This window comes from Halichoerus grypus, chromosome 7 (genome assembly GCF_964656455.1).
Source record: "Halichoerus grypus chromosome 7, mHalGry1.hap1.1, whole genome shotgun sequence".
Lineage (NCBI taxonomy): Eukaryota > Metazoa > Chordata > Mammalia > Carnivora > Phocidae > Halichoerus > Halichoerus grypus.
In genome coordinates, this window is record NC_135718.1 from 68,866,818 (window position 1) to 68,880,692 (window position 13,875).

General features: G+C 36.0%; 1 protein-coding gene across 1 annotated transcript in view; it reads left to right on the top strand.

Moving 5' to 3' along the window:
• Window positions 1–11,739, top strand: part of TSNAX (translin associated factor X) — a 32,843-nt gene extending 21,104 nt beyond the window's left edge. The window contains exons 5-6 of the mRNA XM_078077708.1: window positions 6,071–6,198; window positions 9,935–11,739. Of these exons, the coding sequence (XP_077933834.1) occupies window positions 6,071–6,198; window positions 9,935–10,312 (506 nt within the window). The 3' untranslated portion in view covers window positions 10,313–11,739. The remainder of the gene's footprint in view (window positions 1–6,070; window positions 6,199–9,934) is intronic.
• Window positions 11,740–13,875: the final 2,136 nt, after the last annotated feature.

A 13,875-nucleotide genomic window follows, 5' to 3' on the forward strand; every position in this document is an offset into this window, starting at 1 on the left:
CAGGAATAGTTTTTATAATACTGGTTTGCTGTATTCACTGTTTGTCCCCCTCTCCCTCCATAGTTGAACTCTGGAACTTAAAATTATTTTTCTTTGATTATGGAAGGCATTTCAACTGTATGGTCCCTATTCTGAATTTAGGTCCATTTCTACCTTTGGATGTCCCAACAGTCCTTACAGGAATCTTAAACAAAGGGACATCTACTCTGGGATGCTATCTTTCTGCATCATGAAGTAGGTCCTGGAATTTCAGTCTTTTTTTTTTTTTTTAAAGATTTTATTTATTTATTTGACAGAGAGACAGTGAGAGAGGGAATATAAGCAGGGGGAGTGCGAGAGGGAGAAGCAGGCTTCCTGCTGAGCAGGGAGCCCGATGCGATGCGGGGCTTGATCCCAGGACCCTGGGATCATGACCTGAGCTGAAGGCAGACGCTTAACAACTGAGCTACCCAGGTGCCCCTGGAATTTCAGTCTTGAACAGGATCAAGTCCTTAGGATTTGCCCTTGCCAGTGTTTATAATACAGCAATATTTGTTCCCACTAGAATGATTTAAGCCACTTTGCTTAGAGAGCTGAGATGGTTAGAATCCTTTTGATGTTGTTTTAAGTAGCAGGTTTTCCCTGTTTCCCATTGGTTTTTTTAAAAATTTATAATTATATATATTATATTTTAATTATTTATATTTTGTGTTTTTTTCAAAATGGGCATTTTTCTCTTGATTGAATGTTCTCATAAAACATAATTTAAAATAAAATTACTAAATAGTTTCTAAAAAATGGACCTACCTCACTTAATCATGTTTTTCTGCCTGTTTGCTCAAGACATATTAGCCACTAGAGGTATAACTATGAGCAAGGTAGTCAAGGTATTGCCTTCCTAGCAAGGGATCAGTGCTAGACATTAGATAAGGAATTTTACATTATTTAAACACACCTTTGATTAGTGCTATAAAGGAAGGGCATATGGTACTAGGAGAACATATAATAAGGGTTTGGCTTAGAATGGGGTGGTGTTGGGCAGTTTCTTCAGAAGATGACATTTCATGGAACTTGAAAGGATTAGTAAGAGTTTATTAGGTGAAGGAGTGAGGAGAGCATGGAATGATGCTGAGGGAACAGCATATAAGATCCCTTGAAGCAAGAGAGAGGGCACAGTATAGATGAGGAACTGAAAATGATAGGGTACAGAAGGAGAAGGAGAGATGACAGAAGTTCTGTGTTATATACACACTTATGTTACGTGCATTTGGCGAAAGCATTCTGCCTTACCAGGTATGCCATTCTGCCATTTCACAGTCGAGATTCTCCAGAGAAGCAGGACAGAGAGAGTGAGTGAGGGATTGATTTATGTATTTTAAAGTTTTGGCTCTTGTGATTTTGGGGGCTAGCAAATATGAAATTTCCAGAATAGACTGGCAGACTGGAATTTCAGTAAGGAGTTGATGTTGCAGTCTTGAATCTGAAATCTGCAGGCTGGAAATACAGCCTGTTGCAGTTGTGGGGCAGAATTGCTGCTTCTTTGGGAAACCTTATTCTTTGTTCTTAAGACCTTCAACCTCTCCTTACCCTCATTATGGAGGGTAACCTGCTTTATTCAGATTTATTGATTTAAATATTAATCACATCTAAAAATATTTTCACAGCCGTATCTGGACTGATGTTTGACCAAACCAGTGATCATCTGGACTGATGTTTGACCAAACAAGTGATCACCATAAGCAAGCCAAATTGACAGATTAATCATTACGCACAGTATTGCCATAGGAGAATAGAGAGTAGGCTGGTTCAGTTTAGGAAATAACCTCATTTCTGATCTCTTCTACCTTGAATTGCACATTGGAATTCATACCTTGACTATCAAATCAGCTTGAGATTATAGGTGTATAGATGTGATTATCCTCCAATTTCAAGCTTACATTGGCTTATACCCATTAGTCCAAGATAATGATTGCTTAGCAATGTCAACCTTAGCTTGAAGGTTCAGGAAAATTTATGTTGCCACCTTCAGTTGATACGTGATACAGTCACAGTTCTTATGCTCTCTCCCATCCCTATCAATTAACACGTGTAGAACAAGAACCTTGCCACTTGTGTTTGATTCTAACATTTAAAGTACTGCTATTTTTGCTTAACATGGCCCTGAAAGGTAAGCCAACTGTAGGAATTTGGGGACAGGTTATATCTAAAATATTGAAGTAGTGATTTATACTAACAGAAAATTCGTATTGTAGACTACATACAAGTCTTGTACTTTTGCTTTTAAGGATTTTAAGAACAATTCTGACATTACACAAATATGGGTTTGTGTACCCATCTTTGAAATTTAACTTTTTGTGAGTTATAACTTGCCTATAGCATGAGTTGAGGCTGATGTAGGTGGGGGATGAAATTAAGCATGTCTTATTAAGCCATGTTAATGATTTTGCTCTGTATTCTGAGAGCCATGGAAAGCATTTGGGCTTTAAGCAGGGGAGTGATGGGATAGTTCTTTATTAAAAAGACAAACATTCAGTGGTGTGAGAATGGATGAGAAGAAGTCAAAAAGTGGATGCAGGGAAGGCCTTAGAATTGGCAAAACAAAGAGGGGGACTGCATTTGGAAGGAAGATTGTGAATTCATTGTTGGACATGTTGATTTTGAGGTCCCTCTGATGGGATTGTCAAGTATGTATTTGAATATATGTGACTCTAAGCCAGAGATGTAAAATTGAGGGATGGCAGGGGTAATTGAAGCCAAGTGTAGGTGAATTTGAGAGAGCTTGGGACTAATAGAGGCAGAGAGTAAGAAGATCTGTCCAGAGAGGTGGAAAAAAGGGAAATCAGGAGATGATGCTATCAAAGGGACCAAAGGGAAACTTGTTTAAAGAATTCCTCCTGGGGTCCCTGGGTGGCTCAGTCGGTTAAGTGTCTGCCTTTGGCTCAGGTCATGATCCTGGGGTCCTGGGATCAGGTCCCCTGTGGGGCTCCCCTGCTCTGTGCGGAGTCTGCTTTTCCAACCTCTTCCCCTCCCCCCTGCTCATCCATGTGTTCTCTCTGTCTCTCAAATAAATAAATAATACATCTTAAAAAAGACCCAAAGAATTCCTCCTTTAAAGTGGTCAAAATGCTGACTGCTGCTAAGATTGAGACTGAAAAAAATGTCCCTTAACCTTATTAAATAGTATAATCTTTGTGAGAGCTGTTGTGGTGTAGAGATAGGCTCAGGGTAGGATGAAGTAGGTTGAGAAGTCTGAGGTAAGGTTATTGAGGAATGTTGTAGCCAGCTACTTCAAGAAATTTAGCTCTGAAGGGGAAAAGAGAGATGGGGCAATAGTTGGGAGGAAAGACCAATAGATGGGAGAGATCTGAGCGTGTTTGAATATTGACCATTAGCATCAGATAGAGAACATAAGGTGGAACATTGAAGGGAGAATCCATTTTAAGCTTCCTGCTGGGATTGCATCTTAATCCTGATTGTAGGTATAGTGACTGGCCTCAAAAAATAGAATACCTCCTCTATAGTGATAGGGGTAAAGAAGAAATAATTATTTATTTTCCTAATTCCCTATTGTATTCGTCAGGGTCCAACAGGAAACAAGCTGCACAGTAATTTGAATAGTGTAAGTTTAAAGAATGAACTGTGTAAGGAATTACCTGATAAGAGGAAAAGTATATTCTAAAAAGTATAGGAATCTCAGAGGGGGCAGCCACTACCCCAGAGTTAAGGCAGGGCATCTAAGAAAGGAGCAAATCCAGAAGGGTATACCCCTCACCCCCTTGAAGGCATGGCCCATTGAATGCGGAGAAGTCTGCTCACTGGGAAGCCACACTCAAGGAAATGCCGTGTGCTACTGGCCGCCTCAAGCAGCTGGTTGCCTCCCATGGAGAAGGCTGCTAGGAGGGACACAGAACAGGGAAGAGAGCTTTTTCCTCCTTTGCTTTCCTAACAGTGCTCTCTACCAACAAAGTTTAATATTGTGCCAGCTGAAACGTTTTAAAGTCCACCTCCATTATCTGAAATAGTGGAGCTGAGGGGCGCCTGGGTGGCTTAGTCTTTAAGCGTCTGCCTTCTGCTCAGGTAATGATCCCAGGGTCCTGGGATCGAGCCCCCGCATCTGGCTCCCTGCTCAGCGGGGGAGCCTGCTTCCTCTCCCACTCCCCCTGCTTGTATTCCCTCTCTCGCTGTCTCTCTCTCTGTCAAATACATAAATAAAATCTTAAAAAAATAATAAATTTTAAAAATGAAATCGTGGAGATGAGAGACAGTAAATTGACAAGTGACATCAATTATTGATCTTTTAAACTTTTTCTACTTTTTTGCTGTAATGATGATAAGGATGAATACCCTTGTATGTAAATCTTTGTGCACATATCTTCTGTTTAGCCCATTCATAAGAGCTGACCATGGTAGAGCATATTCAGAGATGCAATGAGTGGTCCTTAGGTTTTGTTCTTCCCTTTTCTGTGCACGAAGTTATTTCTGGAAGGAAATGAGAAGTACAGATTGTCTTTGGGAAAGAGAACTGGGTGGTCACCTATTCTTAAAACTAAAATTTTACACAAATATTTTTTATTGTAAATGTAAAAGATGTTATCTGTTCTGTTAAACTTAACTTTATTGTTTCATTTCTCAGCATGCTATGGTTTATGAAACAGTGTCCTATTCTATCATGTCCTGTTCTGTCAGCTGACAGCACCGATTTCTGACCTTGCTTTAACATCACTGTGGCTCAAAATGAGTCAGGATATTTTCATTTAGTAGTTTCCTCTTACTGCTATCAAAACCAGGTCATCTACTTCCCTTTGTTTCTTTGACCCTTACGTGGCATTTGATGTGATGATACCACAGTGGGGTGAGTCTGGCAATGTTGCTGCCAAGCCTGACTTTGAGTGTCAGCACCGGGAGGGCTCTTCACAAGAAGTGTTAGAGAGACAGCTTGAGTGTGATGATTCTACTCAGTTCGGATTTTCTTTCTGTACTCAGAATTCATTCTCCTCTTCTTGTTTTTAAAACAAAGCGTTTACAAAGAACACGAAGTTTCTTAACTCAACAATAATAACAGTCATTTTAAGAAATACTTTTTCCCTATAAATATCATCTTATAGATTATGTCATAGTAAAATAACATTGAAAATTGTGGCTAGAGACTTTAGTTGTTTTAAAACACTTGAAAAAGTATTTATAGCACTCTTTTTGACCTTTACCAAAATTTGTTTTTATTTCAGTGTTAATTTTGTAGAACTTAGATCTGGTACAAAATTGTATTGCTTATTAGGTTTTTTGTTTGTTTTTTTAAACTTAAATTACTAAAGCAGAAAAGAGTTACCTATTCTTAGATCCATTCTGGAGTAGGAGGAGAAAAACAGTATTTTGACACTTAATTCTGTATTATATAGTGCTTTCTGCCTATTAAAATTTCAAGAAAGATGTTTAATTTTATGCCTTGTTTGATTAAATCATTATCTGTTTTGCTGCTTCAGGGAGCAAAAAATAACCCACTGTATAGTTTCTGTTAAAGCCTAAAGACTTTTTATAATAGCATTTTCTTAAATTCTTTAAACAGTTTTTTTTCCAAATATCTTTGACGTTTCTCTGTAGAAAGAGAGTAGAATTTTAAGACTAATGACTCATGAAGTAGAAAGAGCTTGAATACATTTGAATTTGAGCTGTCTATAAAGTTCAGTCACAGAAATGTTTGTTGTGTTCAGTACTAATCCTTATCATCTATCCCCAAGTAATTCTTTGTAGTCTAAGTATTGAATCCAGTGTTACCATTATACTCAGCATCCATTAAGCTTTAAAAAAAATTATTTATTTGAGAGAGAGAGCGCGAGTGGGAGGGAGAGGAAGAGAGAATCTGAAGCAGACTCCACACTGAGCGCAGAGCCTGATGCAGAGCTGGATCTCACAACTGTGAGATCAGAACCTGAGCCGAAACCAAGAATCGGACACTTAACTGACTGAGCCACCCAGGTGCCGCTCCATTAAGCTCTTGTTGAGCTAGGTGATGAGCAATTTGAAGTTCTTTGTTAATGACAGTCTGACTAATTCAATGGTTGTTCCTTAGTAATTTTCTTGGTTGGTATTTCAGGACTGCAGGAATATGTGGAGGCTGTCTCTTTTCAACACTTCATCAAAACACGATCACTTATCAGTATGGATGAAATTAATAAACAATTGATATTTACAACAGAAGAATATGGAAAAGAAAATAAGACCGTAAGAATTTAAAATCATTTCACATGTATTACATAATTTATATAACAGTATAGTGATGGTGGGAGATTTGCTGGCTAACAATGCTGAGAATATTGAGATGGCAGCGTCCTTTCTAAAGTGTGGTTTCATAGATACCCAACTAAGGAAATGGCCTTTTAAAAATTTTTTGCTAGTGGATGGAACAAGAATAACTGTGGCTATGTTGGGGGAAAATAATACTATTTATCTAAAGCACTGCTAAGTGATTACTGATAAGTCAGCTTTTGGTTTTATTGTGTTATTTACAATGTGCCCTTTGTAAGCACTATCTCATTTAGTTTTTTTATTAACCGTATGAGGTAAGAATTGTCACCCTCATTTTACAGAGTAGGAAACAGGCTTTAGAGAGTTGAAATAACTTATCAAAAGCCACACAACTAATTAAGGGTGACAGCTAAACTTTGAAACCAGGTGTTTTGAAATCTAAGCCAGTGCCCTTGTCCACTCTGCCAGTATTTCTCGAAGTGCTACAGAAACCCCTGCACCAAGTATCTACCTCAAAGGAGTGTTTTATAGGATTTGATTTCGGAGTTTTAAATTAGGCAGTGTATAGTATATGACACATAAGTGCTCACTAGTTGTCTTTATAAAAGTTAATATAAAATTGTTACTATATAGGGAGAGCTGTTAATCACTTACTAAATTCATAAAGCTTGTATCTGAAAATTATGTAGCTGTTCTGAATTAAGAAAAGAGAAACTTTTTGCAGTTTGACTTTTAAATAAATACTGTTTTTTCCCTGGGTTTTAGTATGTAATATTCAGGCAACAAAAGGTGAGATTTTGACTATTTGATACTTCCTGAGATACCAGTACACTTAAGGATACAATTGGACAGTTTTTCCTATCTTAATTTTTCATAATTTTTTATTACTTTTTTAAACATTACTCAGCCAGGATGGTCAGGCAGAAGATGGAGGAAGCTGTAGAAATAATGTTTTCTTGAGTATTAACTAAAATGTTGACATTGAAAGGTCAGACTTAATTTGGCATGACAAATGTAACTTTCTGTTTTTAAAATTATATGAAGTTCATTACGGAGGACATTCATTTTTGAGAGGTAAAATTCCTTTAGATTTTTTATTTATTTAGGGAAGATTGAGTTATGGAAAGAAAGTAAGCCTATTTGATCTTGCTTCTTAAATATATTAGAGAAGTTACCACACCCTCTTTCAAGTTCTTTCTAATTCAAAATGGAAATATCAGGGCAAAAATGTAAAGAAAAACTGAGAGTAAATGCATTGTTCTCAGGATTTAGGTAGTAAATTATTCAAAGATTATGGTGTCATAAAAATTCATATATACTTTTCAAATTAAGACCACATTCATAAATAATTTTTCCTTTTAGTGCTAAAGATGCTTGGTGCTGAAAATTGTGGGAATTTGATAGGGGAAGGTATTTTGTTCTGACTTGCCTGTGAGAATATTGTCAAGACCATTTAAATTTTTAAAAATGTTTTACTAGGAAAAATTTCAAACATACAGAAAAGTAGAGAGAATAGTAACATATAGACACCCATGTACCCACTACCTGGATTCAATAATTGTTAATATTTTGCCATATTTGCTTTATCAAAATACTTTTCGCTATACTACTTTAAAGTCAATTATAGATGCCATGATATTTCACCCCTAAATACTTCAGACACATCTTGAAAAATTGCATTTCAAGTAATTTTCTTTTCTCTAATTTCTAATACACATTATCAGTAAAGCAGAATTTATTTCCTTGACAATTAGTTGAAATTTGTTAAATTTTTAACATGCTTTTTTCTCTAAAATCAACTTCTTAGTCATAACCAGGGAACTCTTTCTGTCTAATGATAGAAACAAAGAACATTAATATTTGCTTAAGCCAAAGTTATTTTTATAAACAACCTATAAAATGCAGTCTAAAATGCATCTACCCTTTCTAAAAAGATGCCAGTTCTCCTAACAGTTAATAAAAATAAAACAGGTAGTTTTATGTCATGATGTTGTTTCAAAGGCATCAGAAAAATTAGGAAACTGACTTTGGGTACTTACTTGGTTCTGTCATTAACTAGCTCTATTACCTACTGCATTTCTTGGACCTCACTTTTTATATCTACACTGAAAGGATTAGACCAGATGGTCTCTGAAGAGTCCAATGATATCGAGTGATGTTAATAAAACCTAACTTTGACTCTGTCATTTCCTTGCTTAATTCTCAGTGACTGTCTGTTACCCATAGGTAAAGTTCACCTTCCTTAATGTACTTTCTTTCTAGAGTCATCCTATACTACTACTCATTTTAAACTTTACCCAAGGAAATAACTCATGAGTTCCTCAAATACACAACACCATTCTCACCTGCACACCTTTGCAGTTCTCTCTACCTAAAATGTCTTCCAGTATGATTGCAACCTCACCCAGCTATGTCTCATACAGACTTTTAATAATAATGTAGGCCTCTCCTCTTCCAGAAAGGCTGCAGTAGAGAGAGGGAAAAGTTGATGTGGAGAGAGGAGATGGACGTGATGGTGACGGTGATAGCAGCTAACATTTATTGAGTATTTACTCTGTGTGGGCATTATGCCAAGAACTTGGTAAATGTTATCTCATCCTTAAAATAAACCTCTGAGGTAGGTACTGTTATCCCATTTTACAGATGAGGAAACTGAGGTTTTAGAGAGATGAAATAACTTGCCCAAGGGCATACACCTTATGAAGCAAGGTCCTGGAAGAGGTGGGAGGAGATGGGTCAAGGTCATTTGGAAGAGTTAACCTCAAACAAGAGGAGGGACAACTCATCATCTGAGACTGGAGGATAGAAGGTAAAGATGGATGTGGACATAAATAAGTTTTTTTTATTTTGTTTTGTTTTGTAGGATAAGGTCATTCAGAGAGCTTGTGCCAGGTGATCTGGCAAATGGCCAGGTCAGTGAAAGTAGACAAGATTGTCTACTGAGAGTGGAGAGATTTGGGATTGTGTAGGGGGCTGAAGAGAGTGGTAAATGTTTGGAGTAGTGTTTGAAGAGACAGGAGAGAGAACTATAGGAATAAGTAAAAGGGATTGGTGAGTATTTGTAGCAGTACCAACTCTGTATAGTTGTGATTACTTTTCTTTTTTTTTTTTTTTAAGTTTGGTGGTACTCAGCCACTTGAATAAAGCGCTAGCATGAGTAGGTTTTAACAGCGATTCAGGTTTGTGTCTTTGTTGGGCAGGTGCAGAAAAAAACAACAACAAAGGAGTCTAAAGGAACTGAGGAGGATGTAGCAAAAGAGTAGTAAATCATGGTGGTCAGTGCTAAGTGGGGATAGAAGAGGCCAGAAAGGGACTAAGTGACTTAGGAAAACATGAGTGGATCACAAACCTGGAGGGTTTTCTGATTTGTCGTTTAAATAAGTAAGTGACTGTCATGCAATAAAGTCATTAGGCTTTTTTTAAGAATGTTTTAATTTTACTTTGTATGTCAAGTGAAGTTGGGAATAGTTAATTTTAAAATGATACAGTATATTAGATTACAAAATTATCTTGAAGTCATTTACTTCAACTTTCTACCCAGGGCATGAATTCTTCTTGTAACATCCCAAATGGTCATTAAACAAAAAAGATCTTTTTATTTAGAGATTAGTATGACTGATCTGCTCTTGATTTTGTACCTTATAATAAGTACATGCATATTCACTTTTTTTAACGTTGTATTTTCTTTGTGTGTGTGTGTTTTCTTTACCAGCCCTCCTCTGATGCACAGGATAAGCAGTTTGGTACTTGGAGACTGAAAATCACACCTGTTGATTACCTGCTGGGAGTGGCTGATTTAACTGGAGAGTTGATGCGGATGTGTATTAACAGTGTGGGGAATGGGGACATTGACACCCCCTTTGAAGTGAGCCAGTTTTTACGTCAGGTTTATGATGGGTTCTCATTCATTGGCAATACTGGACCTTATGAGGTTTCTAAGAAGTTGTATACCCTGAAACAAAGTCTGGCCAAAGTGGAGAATGCTTGTTATGCCTTGAAAGTCAGAGGTTCAGAAATTCCAAAACATATGCTGGCAGATGTCTTTTCAGTTAAAACAGAAATGATTGATCAAGAAGAGGGCATTTCTTAGAATACCATACTTGGTGGTTATTCTCTTGAGAGACCAGTTTGTAAGACTGTTATTTAGTATTTCATTTGACTTTATTGTGGCTTTTACGTAGAAATGTTTTCAGTTGTACTTGTTTTAAATTGTAAACAAGCTGTACATAAATTATGGAGACGAATCATTTCTTATATCTTACTCATGAAAGTTTGCATACAAATGTTTGCATATATGCCTATTTCAATTTTTGCTGGCTAAGTTTCATCATTTATCTTTGTAATGTGAACATGCTTAAGAGTGCACTTTCTACCATACCTATTTTAATTTACATTGTGTGAAGTTTGGAGTGGTAATATTTAGTGGAAGCCATTTATAATTTAAGTTGGTGATTTTGTTATATAATAGAAAAGATGTCTTAGTTATACATCTGGACTTGAGCTTCCTGTTTAAATTTCTTGGTAATATTTTGCCAAGCCTCCAATATAGGCTTTTCTATAGAACAAGAATTAAAAATTATTAAGTTATCAATAGGCTTAATTTTATGAGGTATAATAGTGAGAATTCATATTATATTCTGGCCAATTTTTAGGCCAATTTGAGTCCATTTGAAAGAGCCTTCCAGAAAAATTGACAGACACCCAGACTTTAGTTTTTACATTTAATTTTTATCCTTTATCACAGAAAGTCTGATAGTGAATTGGAGCTAACGTTATAATATTTTCACTGGTGTTTGAGTTCAACTATATAATTGTACATAGATCTGAAAAGCTTTTAGTAATGATTATTTAGCAATTCTTTTGTTGTCATTATATTACATTAGGCATGTTTCTTATAGATGCATCTATAAGAAATTACATTTAAATAATTATAATGAAGTTTGAAATTTTTAAAATACTTAGTTAATTCAAACCTTAATAGTTGTCCAGTTGTGTTACTTGATAGTATAAAAAGTTGCCAAAGAAAATTTATCATGTACAATTCAGCAATAAAACAATTGTCAACAGTTGGGAATAACAATGGTAGTCTCTAGTAATACTTAGAATTGGAATTTGCCTACTGAAATTAGTTATAGATTATTCCCTGTGATATGAAACTGACTTGAGCATGACACTATTGGCTGACAACCAGACGTTTCCATTTGGTTTTGAGTTTTAAGAATCTAGATACTGGATTTTATTTGTGGAAAGACTTGCTCTGTTTGCAAGGGCTGATTCTTTGAAAGTGAAATTTTCAAAAAAAAAAAAAAATATATATATATATCATGTAAAGGAAATGAAACGTAGACATGCCTAATAAATTAGGTTGGCTGGTTTGTTTTGGTGGTAGTAAGTTGTTTGGTTTCCCTATTTGAAGGCATTGCTAAAATATAGTCTCATTACATATTTTTGTTTCTTTGCCACTTGAAGTTAAATTTATAATGTTAAAAGTAAATAAATGGATTGATGAATGTCTTACAGATGTTTAAAACTGAAGTCTTTAAATAAAATATTAAAAGATAAAAGTTAAGCTTATTTTTTGATCATATTGAGAAATACTTAATGTTTGTGGAATTTTTGGGCTAAATAGGAAACCTAATGTAGACTAGCTTAATGTGGAGATTTATTATTTCTTAAAGTAAGTCCAGAGGTAGGGAGAATTTCAGGAAGGACATCTCTTCACATCAATCATTGACCCAAACTGGGTAACATTCTATCTTTCTAAAGCAGTTAGTGGAAAGGAGAAAGGAGATCACTTTGATCGCTCAAGATACCTTTTTTCTGAGAGGATAAGGGCAAACACAAGAAACCGAGTTAGGGCATTGTCATCATAGGAGGAGGGGAAAATGGCCTTTTGGGTAGGCAGTCAACAGTATTTACTACAGGTGGATTGGTGCCATTGCTGTTGATACATTTCCACATTGCATATCATACTAATATGGTGGGTGTTAGACCACACATAGTAGAAGATCTCTAAGTATATCTGAATGTCCCTCAGTTTTAAAATACTTGCTCTGATAGCATCATCTGTTGTAATGTTTTTCACCTTTACGATAAAAAGAAGCTGGTTTAGGTTACATGGCAAGTTACTGACAGAATTCTGAAATAAAATTGGGTTATTTCCTTCATTCATGCATAATTCCTGCATGTTTTAAATCAGTGGGTTTCAGAATGCACATTGCAGAGCCTTAAGGCTTTTTGAGGATACCTCAAAGAAAGATGCTATGTAAATGAGTGATTTGGCAGAATGGATTTAAAAACTTGATTCAAACTCTTTGCTCTCTACAAAGACTCACCTTAGATTCAAATACACAAATAGATTTAAAGTAAAAGAATAGAATAAGATATTTCATGCGAATAGTAACCAAAAGAGAGGTACACAACATAGACTTTAAGGCTAATTTTTTTTTGTTTTTGCTGGAGACCTGCAGCATTAAAGGCCTGCTCCATTGAGAATATATGGCAGTTAAAAACACACACGCACCTGCACACACACACATTAACCGCAGAGCCCCAGGATACATGAAGCAAAATCTGAGAGAACCGAAAGGAGAAATAGACAATTCAAATAGTTGGAGACTTCCATACCTCTCTTTCTTTTTTATTTATTTATTATTATTTTTATTATTTTTATTTTTTATTTACTTGACAGAGACAGCGAGAGAGGGAACACAAGCAGGGGGAGTGGGAGAGGGAGAAGCAGACTCCATGCCGAGCAGAGAGCCCGACGTGGGGCTTGATCCCAGGACCCCGGGATTATGACCTGAGCCGAAGGCTGACGCCTAAAGACTGAGCCACCCAGGCGCCCCACGTCACTTTCAGTAATAGAAGAATAAGACTGATGAGTAAGGAAATCGAGGACTTGGACAACACTATAGACCAGTTGGACCTAGACCTACACAGAGCACTCCAACCAACAACAGAAGACACATTTTTCTCAAGTGCATGTGGAACATAATCTATAAAATGTCAGGTTACAAAACAAGTCTCAATACATTTGAAAAGATTGAAACCATACAAAGTAAATGACCACAAATGGAATGAAATTAGAAATTAATAACAGAATTAAATTGGGAAAATTCACAAATAGGTAGAAATTAAGCAACATATTTCTGAATAACCAGTGGATCAAAGATGTAATCACAGGGAAATTAGAAAATATTTCAAGAGGAATGAAAAACATAAAACTTACGGGATGCAACAAAAGCGTTACTCAGAGGGAATTTCTTGATAGCTTCAAATGTCTACATTTAAAAAGAATGAAGTCAAATCAATATTCTAACATCTGCCTTTAAGAAACTAGAAAAAGAATAGCAAACTAAACTACAAAACAATTAAAAGAAAGGAAATAACAAATATTTGAGTAGAAATAAATGAAATAGGAAATTAGAGACTATCAGAGCAAAAAATGGTTCTTTGAAACGATCAACCAAATTAGCACAATGGGGGTAGGAATTGGGAGTGACTGCTAGCCAGTATGGGATTTATTGTTGAGGTGATAGAAATGCTCTAGAATTAGTGGGAATGGTTGCACAACCATGTGAATATACTAATACCTGTTGAATTGTATACTTTAAGATGGTGAAATTTATGTTTTGTGAATTGTATCTTTGT